The sequence below is a fragment of the Bubalus bubalis genome, chromosome 13 (assembly GCF_019923935.1).
Source record: "Bubalus bubalis isolate 160015118507 breed Murrah chromosome 13, NDDB_SH_1, whole genome shotgun sequence".
Classification (NCBI taxonomy): Eukaryota; Metazoa; Chordata; class Mammalia; order Artiodactyla; family Bovidae; genus Bubalus; species Bubalus bubalis.
In genome coordinates, this window is record NC_059169.1 from 17215780 (window position 1) to 17242012 (window position 26233).

Here is a 26233-nt window from a genome sequence, read left to right on the forward strand (position 1 = left end):
TAACATAGTTTATGCAGTGCAAAAACTATTGGAAAAACACCTTTTGGAATGGATGACATCATGGCAGAATCACAGTGCTGACTCAGCTGTCCATTAGAAGTATTCATAACAACGTGTGCCGGGAGCCAGCACAGGAGTCCCTACCCATAACAAGGTTATGTGGGAGAGTTCTGGTGGGCAAGGCGAGCCAGAACTCGAGGGGTACCCCTCTGGACCTGCCTGAGCATCTACCCCAAAACCAGAGTCTGCCTGTTTTACCGCTTTGTGCTCTCACCTACACCTCTGACTTTGCAGGGGGCTGTCCCCCACCACCATCTCCCTCTCTGAAAAAGAGTTAACTTACAGCTCCAGTTAATAAAGTTCCTGGGCATGACAAGAGTGTTTTAGTTCACAAACCCCTCAGATGGCTCTCTAACTTGCCTGACAGGTTTACCCGGACTCCTACAGCTATGCATATGATTGTTTAGAGTCTCTCAGCCAGCGAGAGGCACGGGAAGCTTAAGATATTCAAATAGTATAGAGCCTCTCAGAGAGTTAGAAATTGTCAGAATAGAACTAGTAGAAGATTTCATTGTTGAGCCAATGCTTGCTGCCAAGTTTCCACATCCCCTGTATTGTATCCTTGGAAGTGTATTAATTAATATAGTTGGTATGTAGGAAAAATAAGTAGTGGCCTTGGTGTTAACAACTTTAGACCCTTAAGGTAATAAATTCTTTCCTTTGTTGTAAACCCACTGCATCTCTACCCTGTAGGAATGCAACTTTATCTAACACCTTCGGAGGATGGCGCCAAACTTTAAAATAATTACTCTTAGAGAAAATAAGTCTTATGGTTGATAAACCTTTATCAGAGTCATAAAATGTTAACAGGCCTTCTGGCCAGAAGATGATGTAAATCACCTAAACCATTTGTATACAATAAATTTACAGAAAAGAGAGCTTGGTCTCAATAAGGATCAAAGACTGCTGACTTTGCATGATTTCACACCCCCTATAATCCTCTGTGTGCAATTTCACCAGAGTGATGAAAACAACATCCCGAAGCAGCTTTGCAAAAGCAGAAAAAAAATGAGAACTGACATCCCTGCAAGACACGATATGCCTGTTTCCATCCAGAGCAGGGCAGTCACTGCGATAGCCTGCAGTGGCCCCACCCACAAGTAATGGAAGAATATGGTCACCTAAAAAGAGAAAGACAAAGCCCTCTTAGGACTGTATAAAAACAACACCACTAAGGATGCAGTGGAGAAACAATCTCCTCCAAAGGAACAGACAGGAGTCTAAACAGAAGTGATCTCAGTGGGTTTTACACCTGCTGAAGCAGAAATCCAAGCGTCCATCTGATGATGCTATTCCAGGGTAGCATAGGACTGGTTCCAAGGAGAACCCAACCAGCTGCACTGAAGGACGATATTGATTTTGTCTATACCACAGTTGAGCTCAAGGTGTCCCCAAACTCTCTCTGTTCCTAAATTCAGCCCCTATCTCCTCTAGCACTCCCCAGGAAAGCCTAATTATGGTACCTACCATACTCTCCAGTAATTTGTCTATTTACTTCCCTGACAGGCTATGGCTTTTCCAGGGTAAAACCTAAATCTTATTCATCCCTGAAACTTAGTAGGGGCCTTAGTTTATGTTTGATGAATTAAAAATTGACAGAGAAGTGGTTCAGTGTGATACAGATCTGACCAACAGCTACAACTCCCTGGGTAATATGACCTATTCATAAGTGCAAACAAAATAGCATGGTGGGTCAGGGGAGAGTAGGTTGTGTCTGGCTGGGGACAATTCCCCTGGAGTTATTCCTCAAAGGCTTCCTATGCAGCAGGTACTGAACAGGGAGCAGAGGAAAGAACAATCCCTGCCCACCAGGCCTTCATAACCCAGAAGAGGAGGAAGACAGGAAGTATAAAATTAGCATATGGCACAGCAATTCCATTTCGGGGAAGGTACTCAAGAGAACTGAAAGCCCAGGCTTGAGCAGATATTTGTACACACATTTTCACAGCAGCAATGTTCACAATTGTCAGAAGGTAGAAGACAGTTAGCCACAAGGCACAGTGACACCACGTGCCAAGAAGGGCTACTCCAGGAAGACCCCTCAGACCCTAACCAAGCTGGGCAAGAACACTGCTGCCTGTTATTGGAGTATGTTGCAGACAATGTTAGAAAAACAAAACTCTCATCTTCCAGACAATGCACATTATTACTTCTAAATTATACAGAGAAGAAATAAACTTTGGATAAAAAGAACCATTGTCTTAAGTCCTCAACAGAATCCTGGCTGACACCAAACCCATCCCAGTAAGCTGAATCCAGTAAGAAGGACAGGACATGGAGGAGGATCCTTCTGGGGCAGCTCACCTGATCAAACCTGTTCACATCGTTGGACAGCAGGTTGACTATCTGGCCTGTGGTGGTCTTCCCCATGACAAACAATAGGATTCCTATGATGATACCAAGTCATTCTCAGAACATAACAAAACAAAGCACATTTTCATGGGGTCTTGATGGCAGGGCTCTAGGGACCCTCATTCATCTTTCATCTCCTCAGTGTGGAGGCAGCCCACCCACAAGGACTGCAAAGGGTGGAATAGTGGCTCAGAGGGTAGAGAATCCTCTTGCAATGCAGGAAGAACAGGAGATGTGGGTTCAATTCTTGTACCAGGAAGATCGTCTGGAAGAGGAAGTAGCAACCAACTCCAGTATTCTTGTCTGGAATGTACCATGGACAAAGAAGCCTGGCAGGTTACAGTCCAAAGGGTTGCAAAGAGTTGGACATGACTGAGCGACTAGGCATGCATGCAAAATCATGCACCTGTTTTTCAGTGAACTTGGACTTGCCTGAGGTATAAAGGGATATAGGTTTAGAGTTAGGAGCCAACTAAGGTAAATTTGAAGCTAATTAAATGACAGTGGAGAGGCTGCCTTAAGGAAAGAAATTAGGGGACTTGAACTATAAATCTGGAGTAAATCATTAATTCTGTGTGTGACAACATTAAACAGTTTGGTCTTAGTTTAATTCTGAAAGAAATTAAGTGTTCAAAACATTAATTCCATAAGGATCCTGTGTTCCTAATGCCAGTCTACTGACAAAAAACACAGTCTGTGTTGTACAAGCCCTTTATTTGGTAAAAAGTTCTTTAAAATATCCTAGAGATCTGAGGAACCTGAAGAGACCATCTTGAGTATTTCAGTAAATCACCAACTGGAGGCTTTGATCCAAAAAAAACAACAAAAAAAAAGTCATAGTTCTAAAAACACCTCATTTAGTTCTCGAGTTAAACAGAAAAGTCAGTGATCAAGTGGGAATGCAAAATAATGTAGCCATGCTGAAAGTGTATGGGGGTCAAAAAGTTTATCATAAAATTAGCATATAGTACAGCAATTCCGTTTTAGGGATTGTATCCAAGAGAATTGAAAGCACAAGCTTAAGTAGATATTTTGTACACCCATTTTCACAGCAGCAATGTTCATAATAGCCAAAAGGTAGAAACAACCCGATTGTCCATTGATAGAAGAATGAATACAGAGAATGTTGTATGGACCTATAATGGAATATTATTCAGCCTTAAAATGGAATTAAATTCTGACACCTACAACATGGATGAACCTTGAAGACATGTCTTATATGACAAAAGCCAGACACAAAATGACAAATACTGTGTGACTCCATTTATATGAAGCACCTAGAGTAGTCGAATTCATAAAGAGAAGAAGTAGAATGGTGCTGGCTCAGGGGAGGGTGTGGCAAATTTTAGGAAGTGGTATAGGTACCACTGGAGACATGCCCCAGTCTGAAACCCACAGTGTAGACCAATTACGACTATGAACTTAGCAGCCATCCCATTTCTAACACCCAGCCTGATTTCTCCTCAGAACCAGAGATCAGGATGTAGGCCTGAGAATGAACTACAGACATTCAGAGGGGCCTTTCAGAGCTGCTCTACAGCACCAGCTTTGCCCTAAGGAATCAGTCCACCTGTAACCTGCACAGAAGGAGTGTTTTATATCTGCATCTCAGAAGGATTCTAGATGCATGGCTGGGCCTGAGGAAATTTGTCTTTCCCACATTTCTTGAATTTCAGATTATATCTTTGGTTTAACCTCTACAATTTCTAACTTCACACAGGGACAACTCTTTTAGGCATAATCAAGCCAGCAAATGAATATCTTTGGGAGATATTTACATTCAAATAAGCAAATGTGCCAGTTCAGATCAGATTTTCTGAAGATGATGTTCCAAAGTGTTAGTGAGAAGAGGAAGAAAAACAGAAGCTCACCTGTGCAGCAAAGAGCAAGTGCTGACTGAAGCATCATCTCACACCTCACTTAAGATTTTCACAGTACAGTTCTGGTGAAATTTCCTACTTATTTATGGGAGATAAGCATGATCTAAGAATACAAACATCTAGTTCATGTGTGGGGAAATCTCAGTATTTGTCTCCTAAATGGCAGAAGATGCAACAAAATAAAAAGATAAGGATGAACAAGAATGAAGACCCCAGACTAGACAGTATGGGTGCCACTTCCATTTCCTTGTCACCCAGGAGGAAACTGGCTCACGTGCTTTAGTCAAGCATAGACAGTGACATGAAGGACTCCCAGGTTCACACAGCCCCAAGACTGACAAGACTTTTCTAAAGGAAAGGTGAGGTGAAGACATTTAGCATCTTGCCAAGAAAAATATCTCAAGGAAAAGAAGCTCTAGGTAAGTGGTAACTGGGTAGAAGAAGACACTGATGTATAGAACAGTCTTATGGACTCTGTGGGAGAGGGAGAGGGTGGGAAGATTTGGGAGAATGGCATTGAAACATGTAAAATATCATGTATGAAATGAGTTGCCAGTCCAGGTTCGATGCACGATACTGGATGCTTGGGGCTGGTGCACTGGGACGACCCAGAGGGATGGAATGGGAAGGGAGGAGGGAGGGGGTTCAGGATGGGGAACACATGTATACCTGTGGCGGATTATGTAAAGTTTAAAAATAAAATAAAATTTAAAATCTTCAAAAAAAAAATAATAAAATAAAATAAAATGAAAAAAACAAAAAAAGTTTCAATTTAAATTGTTTGGTTTTAGCTTTTGATGAGGACTTCATATTTCTTATGAAAATTATATATATTTAAGGTGCACAACATGATGTTTTGATATAAATATACATTGGGAAATGATTATTGTAGTAAAACTAATTAATATATCCCTCACACAGTTATTCTATTTTCTGTGTATGGTGAGAACACTCAAGATCTAGTCCTTCAGAAAAGGGATTCCTCCTATACTGTTAGTAGGAATGTAAATTGGTGTAGCCACTATGGAAAATAGTTTGGAAGTTCCTCAAGAAATTAAAAATAGAATTGCCATATGATCCCATAATCCCATTCCTGGGCATATATCCAGAAAAACTATAGTTCAAAAGGTATATGCATCCCTATGTTCATAGCAGCATTGTTCACAATAGCCAAAATGTGGAAGCAGTGTAAATGTCTATTGACAGAAGAATGGATAAAGAAGATGTAGTACATGTATACAATAAACTATTATTCATACATTAAAAAAAAAATGAAATAGTGCCCTGTGCAGCAACATGGACAGCCCTAGAGATCATCATAGTAAGTGAAGTAAGTCAGAAAGAAATATCATATCCCTTACTTGTGGAATCTAAAATATTAATACAACAGACTTGTGGGTGCCAATGGGGAAAGAGGTAGAGGAGGGAAGTACTGGGAGTCTAGGATTAGCAGGTGTAAACTAGTATATATAGGATGGATAAACAACAAGATTTTACTGTATAGCACAGGGAATTATATTCAATATCCTGTGATAAACCATAATCGAAAGAATATGAAAAAGAATAGATACATGTATAACTGAGTCACCTTGCTGTACAGAAATTAAAAGCAATATTGTATTAATAAATCAACTGTACTTCAATAATAGTTTTAAAAATAATAAAAAGATCTATTTGGCAAAACTAATACAATTATGTAAAGTTAAAAAATAAAATAAAATTAAAAAAATAAAAAAAAATAAACTTTAAAAAAAAAAAAAGATCTACTCCCTCAGAAAATTTCAAGTAAACAATATAGTTATATAAGGATTTTTAACTAGACTTTGTTACAAATTTAGTAGATATTATGCAACATCCTATGGTTGAAAGTCACCAAAAGCAGCCCTGACCTGATCTCAACAGAAAGTTTTTCATTATCTATTGGTAAAGTTTGCTTAAATGACAACAAACTTGGCTCGATTCAAATAGCAACCTTCTCTTGTAAGGTGTAAATGATCTTAGTTACAAGATATTTAATTTACAGAGAAAGTGAAAGTGAACACAGTTCAGTCATGTCCAACTCTTTTCCACCACATCGACTATACAGTCCATGGAATTCTCCAGGCCAGAATACTGGAGTGGGTAGCTGTTCCCTTGTCCAGGGGATCTTCCCAAGCCAGGGATTGAACCCCGATCTCCCGCATTGCAGACAGATTCTTCACCAGCTGAGCCAACAGGGAAGCCCAATTTACAGAGAACTTTCTCCAGATATTTCTGGTGCTTCAGGAGAGGTACACACTTCAGTACCGAGTGACACTCACCTTGCGGTAGATCATACGGCACACGGCTACTCTTAGCTTCATCCCCACACGCTGCATGTGGTAGAAGCACAAGTGGTGCAGAACGGCCCACACCAGCACGCAGGCGCTCAGCCCCGCCGCGTAGGCGTAGGCTTCGTGCAAAGCGGCAGAATTGGTGGGATCCTTGTTTTGAACATAACTAATCATTTTCCTGAAGAATATGGGCTGAATTACTCTGGTGCCTTCCTAAAAGGAAAAAAAAAAAAAAAAAAGGCCTTAATTAGAAATATAAGGCATGTCAATTTTTCTTAACGCAAGCTTTACTTTTATTATTAGCATGTTAAAAAGGCATTTTGACAAAATGCTACATTCATGGCTAATCTAAAAGAAAAACACACTATCACTTATAGGTAATCTACTATCACCTATAAGACAACCAGATGATAATTTTAACCTTATGTTCGAAGACAATAAAGCTTTAGTACATTGTGCTTAGAACACAGTGGATGTTCAATAAATACTAAGCACTTAGAATGCATTTGGCAAACTACTAAGTGACTCTGACTAAGATGAATAAGGAAAAAGGTGGCAGGAGAAGGTAAGATATTTGGTTCCATGTGAACAAGCCCTGCTGGCAACCTGCCCTGTCTGATATTTTCTCAACATCTCAGCCCATCAGAAAGTCAAGATGACTCATGTAGGGGAGGCAAACTCCTACCTTCTCCTTTATGCTATCTCCTTCATAAATGCTTTAAGCCTTTATGAACTGAGACCGGCACAAATATGGATTCAACCTTCCCCACCCTGAACTCTACTTGTCAGTAGATGAAGAGAATGGAGCCCGGCTTCTGCTGAAGTATCACAAAACAACCAGCCTTGAAAGGTTTGTAGACTCTCAGCCCCAGGGGACACTGTGTTCATATGTATATACCCACTAGAAACTGGAATGTTCCTTGGAGTCAAAAATAAAACAAGGCAAAAGCCAAGCTAAAAAATGTTGTCTTCCTCTGTTCACTTAACAAAGTTTTATTATCTCTTTTTGCTCTTCTCTGGAACTATGCAATCAGTTGGTATATCTTTCCCTTTCTCCTTTCGCTTTCTCTTTTCTCAGTTATTTGTAAAGCCTCCTTAGACAACATTTTTGCCTTCTTGCATTTCTTTTCCTTTGGTATGGTTCTGGTCACTGCCTCCTGTACAATGTTATAAACATCTGTCCATAATTCTTCAGGCACTCTGTCTACCAGATCTAATTCCTTGAATCTATTTGATGTTTTCAAACTGTAGCACTGGAGAAGACTCTTGAGAGTCCCTTGGACAGCGAGGAGATCAAACCAGTCAATCCTAAAGGAAATCAACCCTGATTCACTGAAGGACTGACCCAAAACTGAAGCTCCAATACTTTGACCACCTGATACGAAGAACTGACTGATAGGAAAAGACCCTGATGCTAGGAAAGATTGAGGCCAGATGGAGAAGGGGCCAACAGAGGATGAGATGGTTGGATGGTATCACTGATTCAATGGATGAACAAGAGTTTGAGCAAACTCTGGGAGATAGGGAAGGACAGAGAGGCCTGGCATGCTGCAGTCTATGGGGACACAAAGAGTAGGACACAACTGAGCGACTGAACAACAACAATACCGCCTGTATACATTGGGAGATGCCCAGGAAAACTAACTCCCTGAGATGACCCAAGTAACTACCTTAAATACTATCTCCAGCTAAAGACAAAAGAAAGGTCAGGTGGTATGGGGTGGGGGTGGGGAGGGGGCACTTATAAGAGGTTAACAGAAAAAGCAGCTTAAATTAGGGTAGGGTTGGGTTTGTTAAGGAGATATAAGTCTTCTTAAAGACTTCTCCACTGACAAGATTCTCCTGTGATTTAAAGTTATCTTTCTCTTTCTGGTACTGACAGGAAGATAGCTTTACAAAAGATTTCCTTTATCAATGTAAATGTCCCTCAGAGAAGGGTTAACTTCTACTCTGTCTTCAAAACTTTTCCTGTGTTTATTTCTCATTAAAAAAATAATAATAATCAGCTCAAAATAATCTTTATGCTAAAGAGGCATATTCTGGTTATACATTCTGCTACCCTTCAATCTTATTCTATTTTTGTAGTTTTAAAATGTTCTCTAAAACCTACAAACTAAAAAAAAAAAAATCCACCACAGAAAGGAATTGACAGAGGAGTACAGAGCTGTTGACAGAAAAATGCCTACTCTTGGCTCTGAGCCTTCAGTGGAGGCTCTAGCAGGGAGAAAGCCTCAGGACAGAACACAGAGAACACTGGTCCAGGAATCAGAATACTGTGCTTCAGAAATCAGGTCAGTCTCCTCCAAGTTACATAACCAACCCTAAGCCCTCCTGTGCCTCCAGGTTTTTGCCTAATAAAATACTTGCCTGATCTACCTTGGAGGGATACTGGTAAACTAAATAAGTTACAACACCTCAAAGTGCTCTGAAACCATGATTTAAAAAGTAAGTGTAAGTTATGCTTAATTTTATTACGTAAAAGTCCTATGAAGAGACCTACCTTATCATAATGGCAGAGGCTGGTTTCACAAAGGGCTTGGAAAACTCATTGCTGCTCAGAGACCATCATGGCAGAACAATAACTCTTGAGAAAAGTGATGTGTAAAAGCCAAATTTTCTAGACAGTAATTAAAAGTTTCATTTCTAAGCAGCTTGCTAGAAATTTTAACCATTATGTATGGATTCTTTTAAAAATGAGTCACCTACTTTCCTGATTTCTTCAAGAAAGTGGATTGAGGGGAGTGAGAGTAATGAGTGAAACATGTGGAGAGATTAAGAGAACAAACTTCCACTTATAAAATAAGTCATGGGGATGTAAAATACAGCATAGGAAATACAGTCAATAATATTTGAAAAGCTTTGTATGGTGACAGAGGGTAACTAGACTTATAGTGATGAACATTTTATAATGTTTAAAAACATTGAACCACTATATTACACACCTGAAATTAATGCAATATTGTAAGTCAATTATACTTCAATTAAAAATCAATTTAAATGCTACAATAAAAATGTAGATACATATGCTTTAAAGAAAATGAGTTGAGAAAGCATCACCCTCATTTATGACTCAAGGTCATCACTCTAGATATTACTAAGGGCTAATGCTATGTACACAAGAACCAGCACAGTGCATGCAACAAGTGTGCTCTGCAGGTCCCCTTCTGCTCTGCTCAGTGCTCCCTCTTCCACTCCCTTGCTGTGTAGTCCTCAGTTGTTGCTCTTGGCCTACAGTATCTTTGCCACCATTGGCCACTCCTCACTCTTCTGGGTTGAGTGGAGGTGAAGGTTGGAAAATAAATGCAAAAACTCAGAACAACTCTCAGGGAATGAGTCCTCAGTTAAGGCACAAAGCCCACTCAGGACACAGAAGATTCTGTATACTTCCTGCCCATCAGTTGATCTCCAAAGTAAAGGTTCAGGTTAACATGTGCTTCCTACAACCTCCACCTTGACCAGAGACAACCAGAAAAAGTGGAGTTGGACAAAGGCCAAGTGACGGGACAAAGCCAGGCCATTTCTAAGGGTCCCAGAGAAAGGACATAAGCCCCGGTCACTCCTCCCCTCTCAGAGGAAGGGACTGGGTGAACCCACTCTGGTTCTCTGAGGTCACCCCACTCACATATCAGCAAGCAGAGACTTCACTTCTCAGAGAGAAGGCCCTGATGACCTGGGGAAGTGGTCTCTGTGACTCTGGCTCAGGCACAGGCTTCTGGTCCCTCCTCTGTACCCTGAGGGCTCTGAGACATATCTCTTAACCCACAGTCTCCATGGAGGTGCACACAGGGGCCAGTGTGCTGGGGACTCGCTGGCTGTTGTGTTCTAATTAGGAATGACCGCAAGCACTCCTTCTTCAACATCAGTCTGTACTTGTTCCTGAGTGTTAGTCATTCATAATTCACATAGGACAGAGATTTTCATAGTTTGAGTCCTAACCCTAAAAGCTTCACACTGGACTGAAGTCACCTGCCTCTTCCTGCTGGTGCTGCCAGGAGTGCTGGGGAGGCTCTGCCTGTGCTGTGCATGGTCACAGCTCATGGCTTGGGATCATGGATGATCCATGAGGTATTCTGTGCATCAGAGGAATTAAAATAAGGCTGGAGGTCACAGAGGAAACGTGTTTGTATTTTAGAGAATCCTGGGCTCAGTTTAGATCTTCCACTATCTAATATAGAAAGACCAGAAGGCAGCATAGACAGAAGATCACAAAAAGAAAAGTTGCTTCATAAAATCAATTATTTAACTAATGTTCATTCCATCTGAGCAACTAGTTTTATTCATTAAAATCTCAAAACAGCACCTGAAAAGTATCTTTAAAATGTAACAGATCCTTACTAGTTCCATCATGAGAAATCATTTATTAATTTCTCCAAACAGAGTGTCAAAGGGCAAACCTAAGACAAGGAGTATTTGTGTTGGATTTCAGGATTCTTTTGACTATCAGAAAAAAAAAAAAAAATCAGGAAAAAAAATCAATCTTTTCTAAACTAAGGGTAGTATATCTATGACTTAGCTGAATTAGCCAAAGGATTTAGTGATATTACACATAAAGTGCTCATAGCAGTTCCTGACATATAATATTTTTGAGTACTTAATGTTGTTATTTAGTTGCTAAGTCGTGTCTGACTCTTTTGAGACCTACATGGACTGTAGCCTGCCAGGCTCCTCTGTCCATGGGATTCTCCAGGCAAGAATACTGGAGTGGGTTGCCATTTCCTTCTCCAGGGGATCTTCCCAACCCAGGGATTGAAGCCAGGTCTCCTGCAGTGGCAGATGGATTCTCTACCGCTGAGCCACCTGGGAAGCCCACTGCTGTCATTACCGCCCACCCAGCAGTACTGCTGTGGCCACCACCACTACTACTGAGTATGAGCCCCTGTTACTGCTGCTACTACTTCTAGTGCTACAGAGAATGAGCCCCACATCTGCCAGGTCCTCTACCCCCTACTTTTCTGCCATGACCACCCAGTGGTACCTTATGCAGCCCCCAGGCCTGGCCTTCCTGGATCCCCAGCAGGAAGCATTACTGGGGCTGGACAATTTTGAAATCAACACTCTACCTTGTCCTTCTCAAGGCACTGCAGTATCTCAGTGGTCAGTGCCCTCTCAAAGGTGGCACTCTGCCCACATCCCTATCCCCACCCTCTGGCACAATGACCAACCCACCTGTGTCATCAAGGAGAGCTCTATCTCCCAGAACTATCCAGTCACCTGTGAGCTGACAGATTCTCTGGTCTCTCCAGATGTGTGAGGCAAACTTCAGCTACCCAGCTGCCCACTGCCCACAGTGCCCTTCAGTACAACACAGCCTTTAAACAAGAGCCTACCTGTAACACTGCCCACTAAACACTGCCCTCCTGTAAACCTCCTGACCCACCCACCTCACCCCCAACACAATGGACTGATGACAACTCACCACCTTCTCCACCTAAAACACCCCTCTCTCAGCAACAGCATCTTCCATCCCTCCTGCTGTCACACACTCACAGGCCACCCGTGTTCCTAAGGCAGCACTAAGGGACCATGGAGAGCACGAGCCACCCAGGGGGTTCTTCAGCAGACCCCCAGCAGGCTCAGCCAGAACAGGGGACTGACGGCACTATGTCCCCAGGTGGACTCTCCTCTGGGGGATCTTGACCCAGGTCCTTCAGGTTCACAGAGGTCACTGACCTCATGGTTTTCTGCCTTTGGTTTTCCCTACACATTACCTCCTCCACCCTCTGCCAATGCCAGGCTCCCAACAAACCATCCCCTCAGAGAAGACAGAAACCAGCATGGCAGGTACACAAAATTCATGGTGAAGCTGGAGCTCCTCCACATGGTGGGGGTTGGCTTCCAATAGCCAGCTCACTGAGAAGGGGACAGCTCAGGGAAGGGTTTGTTCTTGGGAGCTTTGGACAGCTCCATTCCAGATGCAGGGCCCTAGCTTTTCTTTCCCTGGAAGGGGAGAGGCTCTACCAGTGTCTACTGAGATACTGCAGTGCCTTGTGAAGGGCAGGGTGGAGTGTTGATTTCAAAGTTGCCCAGCACCAGTAATGCTTCCTGCTAGGGATCCAGGAAGGCCAGCCCTGGGGGCTGCATAAGGTGCAACTGGTAGATACCTTCTTAAAGAAGCATTTGTCAGATGTGACCTGGTCAAGTTAACAATTATTTGCCAGCATCTGTAAAATGTCTTATGTTACTGGGGCTCTGGCCCAAATTGTCTTCTTAAAACCACAGGGAACATATTCCTTGAGGTTGTTGGATCTTCTGTTGGTCATGGATCACTCAGCATTTATATCACTTACTGAGCACCAAAAATGTCCTAAGATGATATAAAATGGCTTTTATTTCACAGCCATCTTCCTACAACACTGTGTTTTAAGCAGTTAAAAGATAGTCATCTGTAGAAAGTCCAGGGCATTTCTCATTCTAAATAGAATTGCTGAGCTATATCATGTTTCCTAGACATGTTTCATCCTCAAACCATTGGACTCTCTCCCCTCCTGTCTTGTCCATCTCAGTACTGATTCAAATACACGGAAAAGTAATGTACTGTATGTAAAAGATTTTACCTCAAGAAATATAAAAATTCCCCAAACTACATAGGATTTCCAGTAACACTTTATGATTGCTTTCATTAAAGATGGCTCCTGTGCATCTTTCTCAGCTTTCTTCACTTCCTGATCCCAGTACCTGCGATGAGAAACAAAGCACAGTGAAGAACAGCGTGTCCACCAAAGGGAAAACAGGGGAGGGGCGGAGTGGGAGATGGGCCTTCAGTACAGGGCGCTCTGCGGCTGCCCTATAGATGGTGGCTTACTGCTCACAGGGCTCCTGAAAGGTGAGCAGTGCAGACCCTGAAACACCAGAAAAACGGACCTTGAGGGAAAGTCTTAGTCTCAGGAAAGAAGTTCCGGCCAACCTTTGCTGGACTTACAGCACATGAGCAGCTCAGGAGGGCAGACAGCCTCCTCCAGGGACCCCACCTCTGGGGACAGAGCTTGGCCTCCAGGGCTAAGGCTGTGGGCTCCCTCCATGTCCACAGATGCACAGGGAACACGGGCTCCCTCAGTCTCCAAAGTGGGCTAAGCCCAGGGTTATCCTGAGGGTAGTGAGTGTGCAGTCATGACAGGGGGTTCAGAAGAACCCAGAGGAAGAAAAAGCCCCTCCAACATCTTTAGCCCCATGTGGAAATTCTCACTCTTTCTCCCCTTCTCCCTGCTGCCTGTGCTCACTCTTGCAGCTTTTCTCCAACATGCTGGGAGGGATCTTCTGGAAGCAGCGAATACATGTCATCTTCTTCTAATTTCTGTTTGTAACCAATTTTAAACAAGGGGTTTAGCCACCTGTTAAAAATTAAGAAAAGAGGAAAGTGACACATATCAACATTACACATCTTATTCTATAACTGGAAGTTTGTCTTTTGGCCCCCTTCACCCCAAACTTGACATTTTTAATATCCTTTTTCCCTAAAAGGAGCCAAGGCTCCATGAAGAAATGGCTCTTTCTAAGTTTGGGGCAGTCTGTGTCAGCACCTGATAATTAGCTTTTTAAATTGTAACATAAATACCTGATATTAAACTTTGGAAATGTCCACTTAAAAGACATCTATCTCCAGTGAACACGTGCCAGCTACATAACTAGATAGAGAGACAGGCCACCCCACCCGTAAAGTTCCCGCTTTTAGAAAGCTCTGGTTGACCTGATAAAATAGACCATCTCTCTGACTACTTGCTTCTCCTTTCTCACAATTTAATTCTTGCTCTTATGTTTTAAATTTACCAAAATCCTAGACATCCCACCCTCAACCCCAAAAAGGCAGAACCCCAGGTCCAAACTCACTCACTTACTAGCTTTCCCCTTCTCTCTTGCCCTTTCTCCCCAGGACCTCATTGTGTTGCCATAGGTATGTCCGGTACCCTCCAGGACATGAGAGTGATACACCATGCCATTGCAAAGTTTTCTGATGGTTGTTGCTGAGACATGTCTCACAATCCTAAGAACCATAAGAGCCAGTCAAGCCACAACACTGGCTCCAAAAGGGGATGCCTGTGGGGGCTGCTGTAACTAGTAGGCCAAGATGAACAGAGCCCCAGGCATTCTCAGCCACAGCAGCAATGTTGAGAAGCTGAGACCTAAAGATAGAGTAAGTCCAAAGAAGGGCCTGTGACAAGTTGTGCCATAAAATAAGGAAGCACTCAAGGAATCGCAAGGATGAGTAGAAGGGACAGAAAAGCCACTTTGAATGGCTCTTTTCTAAACAAATATGGGATACTCTGACCATTAAAACAAATAAATTGCAATGAACCCTAACACAGTAAATAATGAAAGAATCCATGAATCTCTACTGTTACATAAACAGGAGAGAAAGGGAAGTTCTAGTAAACAAATGCAAACAAACATAAGAGGAGCAACAGAGTCAGAACATCATCAAGGGAAGTTAAAACTAGTGGATCAAAGTTTGATGTGGAGCATGATATTTATATAATCTCAAATTATGTCTCTGTAGTGAAGTGAAAGTGAAGTCGCTCAGTCGTGTCCGACTCCTGGCAACCCCATGGACTGCAGCCCACCAGGCTCCTCCGTCCACGTGATTTTCCAGGCAAGAGTACTGGAGTGGGGTGCCATTAAATTACTTATTAATTATCAAAAGAAAAACAGTAACTATATAGAGGATCTGCTCCCACCAAAACCCTATTCAAATCCACTGCCTGACTGCTAAGTCACTTCAATTTTGTCTGACTCTGTGCAACTCTATGGACTGCAGCCCCACAGGCTCCTATGTCCATGGGATTCTCCAGGCAAGAATACTAGAGTGGGTTGCCATGACCTCCTCCAGGGGATCTTTCTGACCCAGGGATGAAACCTGTGTCTCTTATGCCTCCTGCATTTGCATGTGGGTTCTTTACCACTAGCGCCACCTGAGAAGTCCCTCAAATCCACTACACATTATTTAAATGACAATAGTTAATATGCAGAGATAGCTCAAAGATTGACACCATTTTTACTGATTTTTGCCACAGAAGGAATACTTTCAAAGCTAGACAATAATAACCCATGAAAACATGTTTCTCTCATCTATTGCATTATTCCTAATAAAATATGCTCAAGAATTTTTTAGTAGGGGATGCTCAAGATTTATTTAGTAAATAAATTAATGTCTCTGAGTTATTAAAGAAGCAATAAGAGACTGAACTTCAGATCTGGCAAACCCTGGTAGCCTGGCCCATCTAATGATACCTGGTCCATGGGCCAGGAGACTAGTTTCTAGCCTCAACAGTGGTACTGAGGACCCAGGGTCTCACCTGTCCTCCTCCCATCTCCTTTTCCATTCCAGTTCAGCATCTCCATAACCCTCACCATCTGATAATCTCAGCTTACTTCCCAAACAAAAGTATAAATCTCTGAGCTTTACCAATAAGCAGATTTGAAACATGTTAGACCATTTTCCCCATGTTTATTCCCCACAGGGAACATCAGGAAATTAGCACTTCAACTTACCCAGATTATTGCATCCTGCCCTGAAAGGCTCTCTTTAAAAATCTGCTATCACAGGAAAAGGTGCTCAACATCACTAATCAACAGGGAAATGCAAATCAAAGTCATGATGAGACACACCCCCTCCCCACCCCACACACATATTAGGAGGGGTAAAGAAGAAGAAGAAGAAAAAGAAGAAGAGGGAGGAGGCAGAAGAAGAAGAAAACAAGATGCGAAGGACATAGAAAAAATGGAACCCTTGCACATTGGTGGTGGGAATGTAAAATGGTGCAGTCACAAAGGACAAACACTGTATGATCTCACTTTCATAAAGGTGCTGAGAGCAGTCAAATTCAGAGAGAAAGTGGCCCTGGGGTTGCCAGGGACGGAGAGGGGACTGGGGAGTTAGTGTTTGATGACACATTAGTGCAGGATGAAAAGGGTTCTGGAAAATGGTTGCACAACACATGAATGTAGTCAACAACACTGATTTGTATGCTTAAAAATGGTTAAGATGGTAAAGTTGATGCTCTGTGCTGTGCTGCTGCTGCTGCTACTGCTGCTAAGTCACTTCAGTCGTGTCCAACTCTGTGCGACCCCAGAGACACCAGCCCACCGGTCTCCCCCATCCCTGGGATTCTCCAGGCAAGAACACTGGAGTGGGTTGCCATTTCCTTCTCCAATGCATGAAAGTGAAGTCAAAGTGAAGTCACTCAGTCATGTCCGACTCTTAGCGACCCCATGGACTGCAGCCTGCCAGGCTCCTCCGTCCATGGGATTTTCCAGGCAAGAGTACTGGAGTGGGGTGCCATTCCTTTACCACAATTGAAAAAAAAAAAAAAAAAAAAAGTTAATGAAAGAAATCCAATTAATGTCTCAGATGGAAATCTTCCCATATTAGAGTCTAGACTTTGTCTAGACTCTCTGGGTGTATGACCTTGAACTAGCCACATAGCCTCTCAGTATTGGCCTCTGACAAACAGGGGGAACATGTGGAGATAACACCTTCCTGGGCTGAGAGGATCAGTGTTGCTCTAAACATAACAAATTTCCCCCAAAGAGCAGCCATCACCAAGACAACGCCCTTGAGTAATCTCATGTGGGCCCCAGTAGGAAGCCTCTGAGGGATAAAGTTACACTAGTTGTTCCAGCGGGAAGGAAAAAACACTCCTCTTCTTTCCTGGATGGACTCAGTGAAAAGTCATAATAAAGCTTTGTTTACTAAAGCAGCCCACGCAACTTCCTTTTCTCCTCTATAAAAGAATTCTCATTCCCTTGACATCTCAGTGGTAAAGAATCCGCCTGTGAATGTAGGAGACTCAGGTTCGATCCCTGGGTTGGGAAGATCCCCTGGAGAAGGAAATGGCAACCCACTCCAGTATGCTTACCTGGAGAATCCAGTATAATTACCATGGACAGAGGAGCCTGGTGGGCTACAGACCATGGGGTCACAAAGAGTCAGTCATGAATTAGTGACTAAACAACAACAATCCCTCGCTTAGCTTGCTATGGGTGCAGATACAGAACTGCACTTCTCTGCTGATCGTGAATAAATGGATCTTTGCTGGAGAAATATCTGACAGTCTATTTGTTTCAGGTCAACAAAGGGAGGAAGTCAACACAATTGGGGACCATAGGAAGACTTAGAAAGGCAAACTAACCACTTGACACATCTGAATGGACGCTAGTTGATATCCCTCAGGCTCATGAGATGCAGGACTATAAACACCAAAAAAATCAAGTATAAATTACAACAAATTAACTTAAATTTGTTACACTATTTCACTGTAAGGATTTAGTAGTAAATTTTATACACCTCTGGGGTGTTCTTCATCTTCCTTAAGGCGAGAAATATTGTATAAAATCACTAAAACTCATCAAGCTAAACACTTAAGGGCAACAGGCTGAGGTCTGAGAAAAAGCCCTGGAAAGCTCATCCAGCATCCGTCTACAGTATGCGGATTCTGACTGTTAATGAAAAACAAGATTAATGCAAATAGCATTCTGAAAGCAGTGCAAAGAATCCTAGTTTGATATTAAACATTTCTAAGTGCGGTAGCGGCTGCGACCTGCGCACTAAGCATGGCCAAGAGGAGTTACCCCACGTCCGAGGTCAGGGGTGGCAGCTGAGAGGAGATACCCCGCAAACAAGGTCAGGGCAGTGGCCGGGAGGATGAACCCCACGCCTGAGGCCAGGGGCAGCGGCCGGGAGAATGAACCCAACGTCCAAGGAGTGGTGGCTGCGCGAGCACAGGAGGGCCTGGAGGAGCTATCGCACGCTGTAGGTCAGGAAGGGCGGCAGTGAGGAGGTACCCCTTGTCCAAGGTAAGGAGCAACGGCTATGCTTTGCTGGAGCGGCCATGAAGAGATACCCCAGGACCAAGGTAAAAGAAACCCAAGTAAGATGGTAGGTGTTGCAAGAGGGCATCAGAGGGCAGTCACACTGAAACCATACTCACAGAAAACTAGTCAATCTAATCACACTAGGACCACAGCCTTGTCTAACTAAGTGAAACTAAGCCATGCCCTGTGGGGCCACACAAGACGGATGGGTCATTGTGGAGAGGTCTGAAAGAAAGTGGTCTGCTGGAGAAGGGAATGGCAAACCACTTCAGTATTCTTGCCTTGAGAACCCCATGAACAGTATGAAAAGGCAAAATGATAGGATACTGAAAGAGGAACTCCCCAGGTTAGTAGGGGCCCAATATGCTACTGGAGATCAGTGGAGAAATAACTCCAGAAAGAATGAAGGGATGGAGCCAGAGCAAAAACAATACCCAGTTGTGGATGTGACTACTGATAGAAGCAAGGTCCGATGCTGTAAAGAGCAACCTGGAATGTCAGGTCCATGAATCAAGGCAAATTGAAAGTGGTCAAACAGGAGATGGCAAGAGTGAATGTAGACATTCTAGGAATCAGTGAACTAAAATGGACTGGAATGGGTGAATTTAACTCAGATGACCATTATATCTACTACTGCGGGCAGGATCCCTCAGAAGAAATGGAGTAGCCATCATGGTCAACAAAAGAGTCCGAAATGCAGTACTTGGATGCAATCTCAAAAACGACAGAAAGATCTCTGTTCGTTTCCAAGGCAAACCATTCAATATCACAGTAATCCAAGTCTATGCCCCAACCAGGAATGCTGAAGAAGCTGAAGTTGAACGGTTCTATGAAGACCTACAAGACCGTTAAGAACTAACACCCCAAAAAGATGTCCTTTTCATTATAGGGGACTGGAATGCAAAAGTAGGAAGTCAAGAAACACCTGGAGTAACAGGCAAATTTGGCCTTGGAATACGGAATGAAGCAGGGCAAATGCTAATAGAGTTTTGCCAAGAGAATGCACTGGTCATAGCAAACACCCTCTTCCAACAACACAAGAGAAGACTCTACACATGGACATCACCAGATGGTCAACACCGAAATCAGATTGATTATATTATACTCTTTGCAGCCAAAGATGGAGAAGCTCTATACAGTCAACAAAAACAAGACCAGGAGCTGACTATAGCTCAGATCATGAACTCCTTATTACCAAATTCAGACTTAAATTGAAGAAAGTAGGGAAAAATCACTAGACCATTCAGGTATGACCTAAATCAAATCCCTTATGATTATACAGTGGAAGTGAGAAATAGATTTAAGGGCCGAGATATGATAGAGTACCTTATGAACTATGGAATGAGGTTTGTGACGCTGTATGGGAGACAGGGATCAAGACCATCCCCATGGAAAAGAAATGCAAAAAAGCAAAATGGCTGTCTGGGGAGGCCTTACAAATAGCTGTGAAAAGAAGAGAAGCGAAAAGCAAAGCAGAAAAGGAAAGACATAAGCATATGAATGCAGAGTTCCAAAGAACAGCAAGAAGAGATACGAAAGCCTTCCTCAGTGATCAATGCAAAGAAATAGAGAACAACAGAATGGGAAAGAACAGAGAACTCTTCAAGAAAATTAGAGATACCAAAGGAACATTTCATGCAAAGATGGGCTCGATAAAGGACAGAAATGGTATGGACCTAAGAGAAGCAGAAGATATTAAGAAGAGGTAGCAAGAATACACAGAAGAACTGTACAAAGAAGAGCTTCATGACCCAGATAATCATGATGGTGTGACCACTCACCTAGAGCCAGAAATCCTGGAATGTGAAGTCAAGTGGGCCTTAGAAAGCATCACTACGAACAAAGCTAGTGGAGGTGATAGAATTCCAGTGGAGCTATTTCAAATCCTGAAAGTTGATGCTGTGAAAATGCTGCACTCAATATGCCAGCAAATTTGGAAAAGTCAGCAGTGGCCACAGGACTGGAAAAGGTCAGTTTTCATTTCAATCCCAAAGAAAGGCAATGCCAAAGAATGCTCAAACTACCACACAATTGTACTCATCTCACACGCTAGTAAAGTAATGCTCAAAATTCTCCAAGCCAGGCTTCAGCAATACGCGAACTGTGAACTTCCTGATGTTCAAGCTGGTTTTAGAAAAGGCAGAGGAACCAGAGATCAAATTGCCAACATCCGCTGGATCATGGAGAAAGCAAGAGAGTTCCAGAAAAACATCTATTTCTGCTTTATTGACTATTCCAAAGCTTTTGACTGTGTGGATCACAATAAACTGTGGAAAATTCAGAAAGAGATGGGAATACCAGACCACCTGACCTGCCTCTTAAGAAATCTGTATGCAGGCCAGGAAGCAACAGTTAGAACTGGACATGGAACAACAGACTGGTTCCAAATAGGAAAAGGAGTTCGTCAAGGCTGTATATTGTCACCCTGTTTATTTAACTTATATGCAGAGTACATCATGAGAAATGCTGGACTGGAAGAAACACAAGCTGGAATCAAGATTTCCGGGACACATATCAATAACCTCAGATATGCAGATAACACCACCCTTATGGCCAAAAATGAAGAGGAACTATAAAGCCTCTTGATGAAAGTGAAAGTGGAGAGTGAAAAAGTTGGCTTAAAGCTCAACATTCAGAAAACAAAGATCATGGCATCTGGTCCCATCACTTCATGGGAAATAGATGGGGAAACAGTGGAAACAGTGTCAGACTTTATTTTGGGGGGCTCCAAAATCACTGCAGATGGTGATTGCAGCCATGAAATTAAAAGACACTTACTCCTTGGAAGGAAAATTATGACCAACCTAGATAGCATATTCAAAAGCATAAACATTACTTTACCAACAAAGGTTCATCTAGTCAAGGCTATGGTTTTTCCTGTGGTCATGTATGGATGTGAGAGTTGGACTGTGAAGAAGGCTGAGCACCAAAGAATTGATGCTTTGGAACTGTGGTGTTGGAGAAGACTCTTGAGAGTCCCTTGGACTGCAAGGAGATCCAGCCAGTCCATTCTAAAGCAGATCAGCCCTGGGATTTCTTTGGAGGGAATGATGCTGAAGCTGAAACTCGAGTACTTTGGCCACCTCATTTGAAGAGTTGAGTCATTGGAAATACTCTGATGCTGGGAGGTATTGGGGGCAGGAGGAGAAGGGGACGACAGAGGATGAGAGGGCTGGATGGCATCACTGACTCGATGGACGTGAGTCTGAGTGAACTCCGGGAGTTGGAGAGGGACAGGGAGGCCTGGCATGCTGCGATTCATGGGGTCTCGAAGAGTCAGACATGACTGAGCGACTGAACTGAACTTACTGATGCACTTATGATCACTAGTTACTGAGGGCTTAACAGGACCAACTTCCCTAAACCATCTTAGTACTCAGCGAGTTCACTTCCCCATCATGTCATCAGCTTTTCTGACAACGGTCTCCGGAGAGTTTGACTTGACACCAGTAGCAGTTTCCACATCTGCACTCCCTTTGCAAGGGGACAGTTCACTAACTGAGATGTGGCCAGAGTCAGGGGATTGAGGATGTAATGACTCCCTGATGGGTCAAGTGCATCTGGTCCAAGATGAGGTCCTGCTCCACCTCATCTCTGGGTCTCGCATTCACCCCCAACCTGCTGGCTTCTGGAGGAGAGTGGGATAGAAATGCAGAGCTCACCCCAGAGGCTGCAGTGCAGGACTGCAGGAACATCACCAGGGACAGTCTCAGCTGACTGGACAGTCTAGTCCCCAGCTAGACATGGTTCATAAACTAGGCCACTGATTTCCAAAAATGGGTATGAGGGAGAACAATTCAATAAACTATGATGAGAAAATGGGTTGCTTTGGGAAAATGGAGTCTATCTTATATCAAATACTAAAAGAAGTTCTAGCTGCCTTTACTGTTAGAAAGTGAGTGAGTGAGTGAAGTCTCTCAGTCGTGTCTGACTCTTTGTGACCCCATGGACTGTAGCCCACCAGGCTCCTCCATCCATGGGATTCTCCAGGCAAGAATACTGGAGTGGGTTGCCATTTCCTTCTCCAGGGGATCTTCCCGACCCAGGGATCGAACTTAGGTCTCCTGAATTGCAGGCAGACACTTTAACCTCTGAGCCACCAGGGAAGCCTTTCTTTTCTTTTCTTAGAAAAGAAACAAGAAAAGAGCTGAAACCAAACACAGAGATTTAGATGATGCTAGGATTTTTAAAAGATATTATAGAAGCAACAGAAGAAACCAAAAAGAAAAAGCTCAATATAATTAATGACATATAACTTAAAACCACAAAGTGAAAGTGAAAATGAAAGTTGCTTAGTTGTGTCCGACTCTTGGTGACCCCATGGACTATACAGTCCATGGAATTCTCCAGGCCAGAATACTGGAATGGGTAGCCTTTCCCTTCTCCAGGGGATCTTCCTAACCCAGGGATCAAAACCAGGTCTCCCACATTGCAGGCGCATTCTTTACCAATTGAGCCACAAGGTAAAATCCACTAAACTAAAGGACAAATGAAAAGTTGAAAAAGTATTATATGCAGTATTGAAAGTTATTTTAAAAATAACTGCCTTATAGGAAAAACATGTATTAATAAACAATTCAAAGAAAGACAAATGGTCAATGGACATAAAAAAGCTCCATCTCCACAAATCAAATAAATTCAAGTTAAAACTGCTTGAATTATTTTTAAATTTAGACCTAATAAAAATGTAATTTCGGTACTCAAAGATGGCAACGAAATAAGCACATAAGAGCTTTAAGAGGGCAAACTGGTCCAAACCTGATCAAAAACAGTTTGGCTTTTCACCAGTTTATCCTACTTCTGGGGATATAGACAAAGGAAAGATGGACCTAAATATTAGGGTGAGGTAAATATATATTTACCTAGGGTGAGGTAAATATATATCCCTATGGATATGGCCATCATATCATAATTAGCAAAAAACTGTGTTACAAGTGAAAGACAGCATAAATTGCATTAAATACCATGTTTTGAACATTATCTAATTCCATAAATAAACATTAAGCATAGAAAATTAAGGACTCAAAATTCAAATTTGTTTAGTTTTATATAAAAGCATGCACGCTCAGGTGTGCAGAAAGATTTCTAAGGGAAAGAAAAAACAACCAAAATATCACCAAGTATATAATAGAAAGAAATTCGTATTCGTTTCTTCTTCTATAGCTTTAAATTTTTTACAGAAATAGAAAAATAAATATTATTTCCTAAAATTCACAACAATACCAATAACCATAATGTATAACTTCTCTTAGACCCTACGTCCAACCTGTACTGTGAAAACACTGAAACCTCAGTGAAGTCATTTGTATAAAGTCATTTATATAAAGGCAGTAAATGGCATCATTCATAAGTTGAGAAAGCAGATGAAATGTGAGAAGAAAAGCAAACACCCAATGAGATGACAACTCAATTTTTCTTTAGAAGGTGGGCCTTGTAGCTGCGCAGCACTTCCTGGACAGACTCATTTCAATTTTCCCGGGGTAGCGGGGGAGGGGGGGGGGGGTGGCGGTGGGCGGGGGGTGGGAGGAGCAAAAGGAAGTCATGAGGGTACCTTAGACCTTACATACATGATGGCCATCATGGTCAACAATCAACTTCACAAAGTCTGGACCCCTTTTTAAAAGTTAACATTGAAGTAACATTACCAATGGGAGGATTAAAACAGAAGCCAGCCTCCACCTTCCATCAGAATCACCTGGAGTTTGTTTAAACCCCACCCCCAGAGTTTCTAACTTCACAGAATTTATCTCGAAGGCGTGTAGGGGGATTTGCATTTCTAACAAGCTCCCAGTTGATGAGGATACTGCAGGTCTGAGAGCGATACTCTGAGAACAGCCACCCTAATGCTTGATTACAGAGATGTTTTACTCATGCATCATACCCAACAGCAAGAATGTTAAGAACTTCCCTTTACAAACTCCTGCCTACAAGACCAAAAACGTGTTTGGAATCACCTTCTCCCTGCATTTAAGAACAAGTAGAAGCAGCTCACCAAAGTGTGATTCAAGCCCAAAGGTCAGGCCCACATAGTAGTCCCTGCCTTCTGCTCCCCGCTACTCCCAGGCCATACAAGGCTGGCGGGGCAGAGAGCCCCTTTCTTTATTGTGAATATTTCCGCTTCCCCTACACAGGTAGACCCTGCGCCCGACCAGATAACTCTCCCGGGTCCCCGTTCCGCAGCCGGACGGCAGACAGGAAACCCTTGGATCGAGTGGGGCGGCACCACCGGCCACAAGCAGCCATCGGAAAGGGCTCCTGCTCCCTGAGGCTCTACCAAGTCCCTGAAAGGGGTCAGCAGCGTCAGGAAGTAGCCCACAGGCGGCGGGATGTAGCAGCCCAGGCGGGTTCTCACCAGAATAGGCGCGAGCAGAAGTTCGCGTCCTGCAGCGAGTTGGGCTTCCGCATCTTGCCGCGGGGGGCGGGCGCGGGCCGGGGTCGCGCAGTTCTGGAGGCGGAGCTTCTACTGGAGGCGCCGGCGGGGAGGCTGGAGGCTCAGACACAGCGGGGTCCTCTCTTTGCGAGACAGAACCACCGGCTCTGGGAGTGGGGCGCTTTTGGGAAGCCGTGGCCTCACGCTCTGACCCTCAGCCGTCTGGAGTCGGAGCGGTGGGGGCAGCAGGACGAAGGGGCGGCCAGGAGGAGGCTGCCAGGGGCCACACGCAGGTGTGAGGCGAGGCCGCAGGCACAGCTGATGGAGGCGGGTAGGGGAACTGCCCACACAACGTACAGGACCCCCAGGCGTCCACAACCTAGCCCTGCCTGCAAACTCTACCAAAGGGCGTGCTCTGAGCGCACCCACCCAACCAGAGAATGGAGAAGGGAGGGATCGGCTCTATCAGCCCCATCTGCTTCGAAACCCCCCTCAGCTGTGGTGAAGACCTGGCGAAAGTTGGTAGGAGATAGCACCCCACCATCTGGGCAGGCTGCCCTCATCAGGACCAAAGGAGGGCTCTGTGGGAGGTTCTACAACTGGAATGGAGCAGGACCCTGTGGGGCCCTCCTGTGATAGACACTACCCCCACCCCATGCCCTCTGCCTGTCCCTTGTTTATAGAAAAGTTTTAGTCTCCTCGGCCTCCTCTAAGCCACAAAAGGCTGGCTCAGGAATTAGTGATTGGAAGACGTGAACATGTAGTAACCAAAAATTAAACAATAAATAGGCCATATGCTAAGTTGCTTCAGTCGTGTCTGACTCTGTGCAATCCCATAGACGGCAGCCCACCAGGCTCCCCCATCCCTGGGATTCTCCAGGCAAGAACACTGGAGTGGGTTGCCATTTCCTTCTCCAATGCATGAAAGTGTAAAGGGAAAGTGAAGTCGCTCAGTCATGGCCGACTCTTAGCTACCCCATGGACTTCAGCCTACCAGGCTCCTCCGTCCATGGGATTTTCCAGGCAAGAGTACTGGAGTGGGGTGCTGTCGCCTTCTCCAATAGGCCATATAGCAGTCACAAAATCTTTAGCTTCTCTCTGAAGCACATAGATGACAGTGTCTGATGGACATTTCTGAATTGCTCTGCAGATATTAAAACCCCCACCAGATGGAAGAAGGTCACTGCATCATGGCCTTAAGCAGGAAGCACCCAGACCAGCTGGAACCAAAAGACTGATGATGTTAAACCCTGTGATCCTACTCTGTTATCTCACCCTCAACCAACCAGAATGGTGTAGGAGTTGATTACATTCCCTGGACTTTCTCCCTCACCTTGCTTTTAAAACCTCTCCCCTGAAATCCATCAGGAAGTTTGGATTTTATAAGGATGAGCTGCCTGTACTCCTAGCATGACCCCTGCAATAAACCTTTCTCTGCTCCAAATGCCAACATT

General features: G+C 43.6%; 1 protein-coding gene and 1 long non-coding RNA gene across 7 annotated transcripts; one reads left to right on the plus strand and one right to left on the minus strand.

Annotated features, from left to right (window-relative positions):
- Positions 1-915: 915 nt before the first annotated feature.
- Positions 916-24892, minus strand: LOC102392193 (ATP-binding cassette sub-family C member 4-like). 6 transcript variants are annotated; one of them, XM_006078601.4, is made up of 6 exons: positions 24762-24892; positions 13822-13932; positions 13159-13279; positions 6593-6817; positions 2365-2447; positions 916-1181 (listed from the first exon to the last, which is right to left on the minus strand). In XM_006078601.4, the coding sequence occupies exons 1-5, from the start codon at positions 24812-24814 to the stop codon at positions 2403-2405; spliced, it is 555 nt and encodes a 184-aa protein (XP_006078663.4). In that variant the 5' UTR covers positions 24815-24892; the 3' UTR covers positions 916-1181; positions 2365-2402. The 6 variants fall into 6 exon arrangements, with proteins under 6 accessions (XP_006078663.4, XP_025118923.3, XP_044782884.2 ...); XM_025263138.3 differs by having other exon boundaries at positions 13788-13932; positions 24762-24800; XM_044926949.2 differs by lacking the exon at positions 24762-24892 and adding an exon at positions 24402-24542.
- LOC123328883 lies at positions 24141-26233 on the plus strand. The gene is made up of 3 exons (XR_006543877.2): positions 24141-24424; positions 24541-25301; positions 25930-26233. It is a non-coding gene; the product is annotated as an uncharacterized LOC123328883 (long non-coding RNA).

Bases quoted from the DNA above. Each gene is read 5' to 3' on its own strand.
- LOC102392193 (XM_006078601.4), bottom strand. From the start codon at position 24,814: ATGCGGAAGCCCAACTCGCTGCAGGACGCGAACTTCTGCTCGCGCCTA. The intron at 13,280-13,821 runs GTGAGCACAGGC...TTCTCATCGCAG, and splicing joins GTTGGAGAAAAGCTGCAAGA to GTACTGGGATCAGGAAGTGA. The intron at 6,818-13,158 runs GTAAAATCTTTT...TTTTCCTTTTAG, and splicing joins GAATTTTTATATTTCTTGAG to GAAGGCACCAGAGTAATTCA.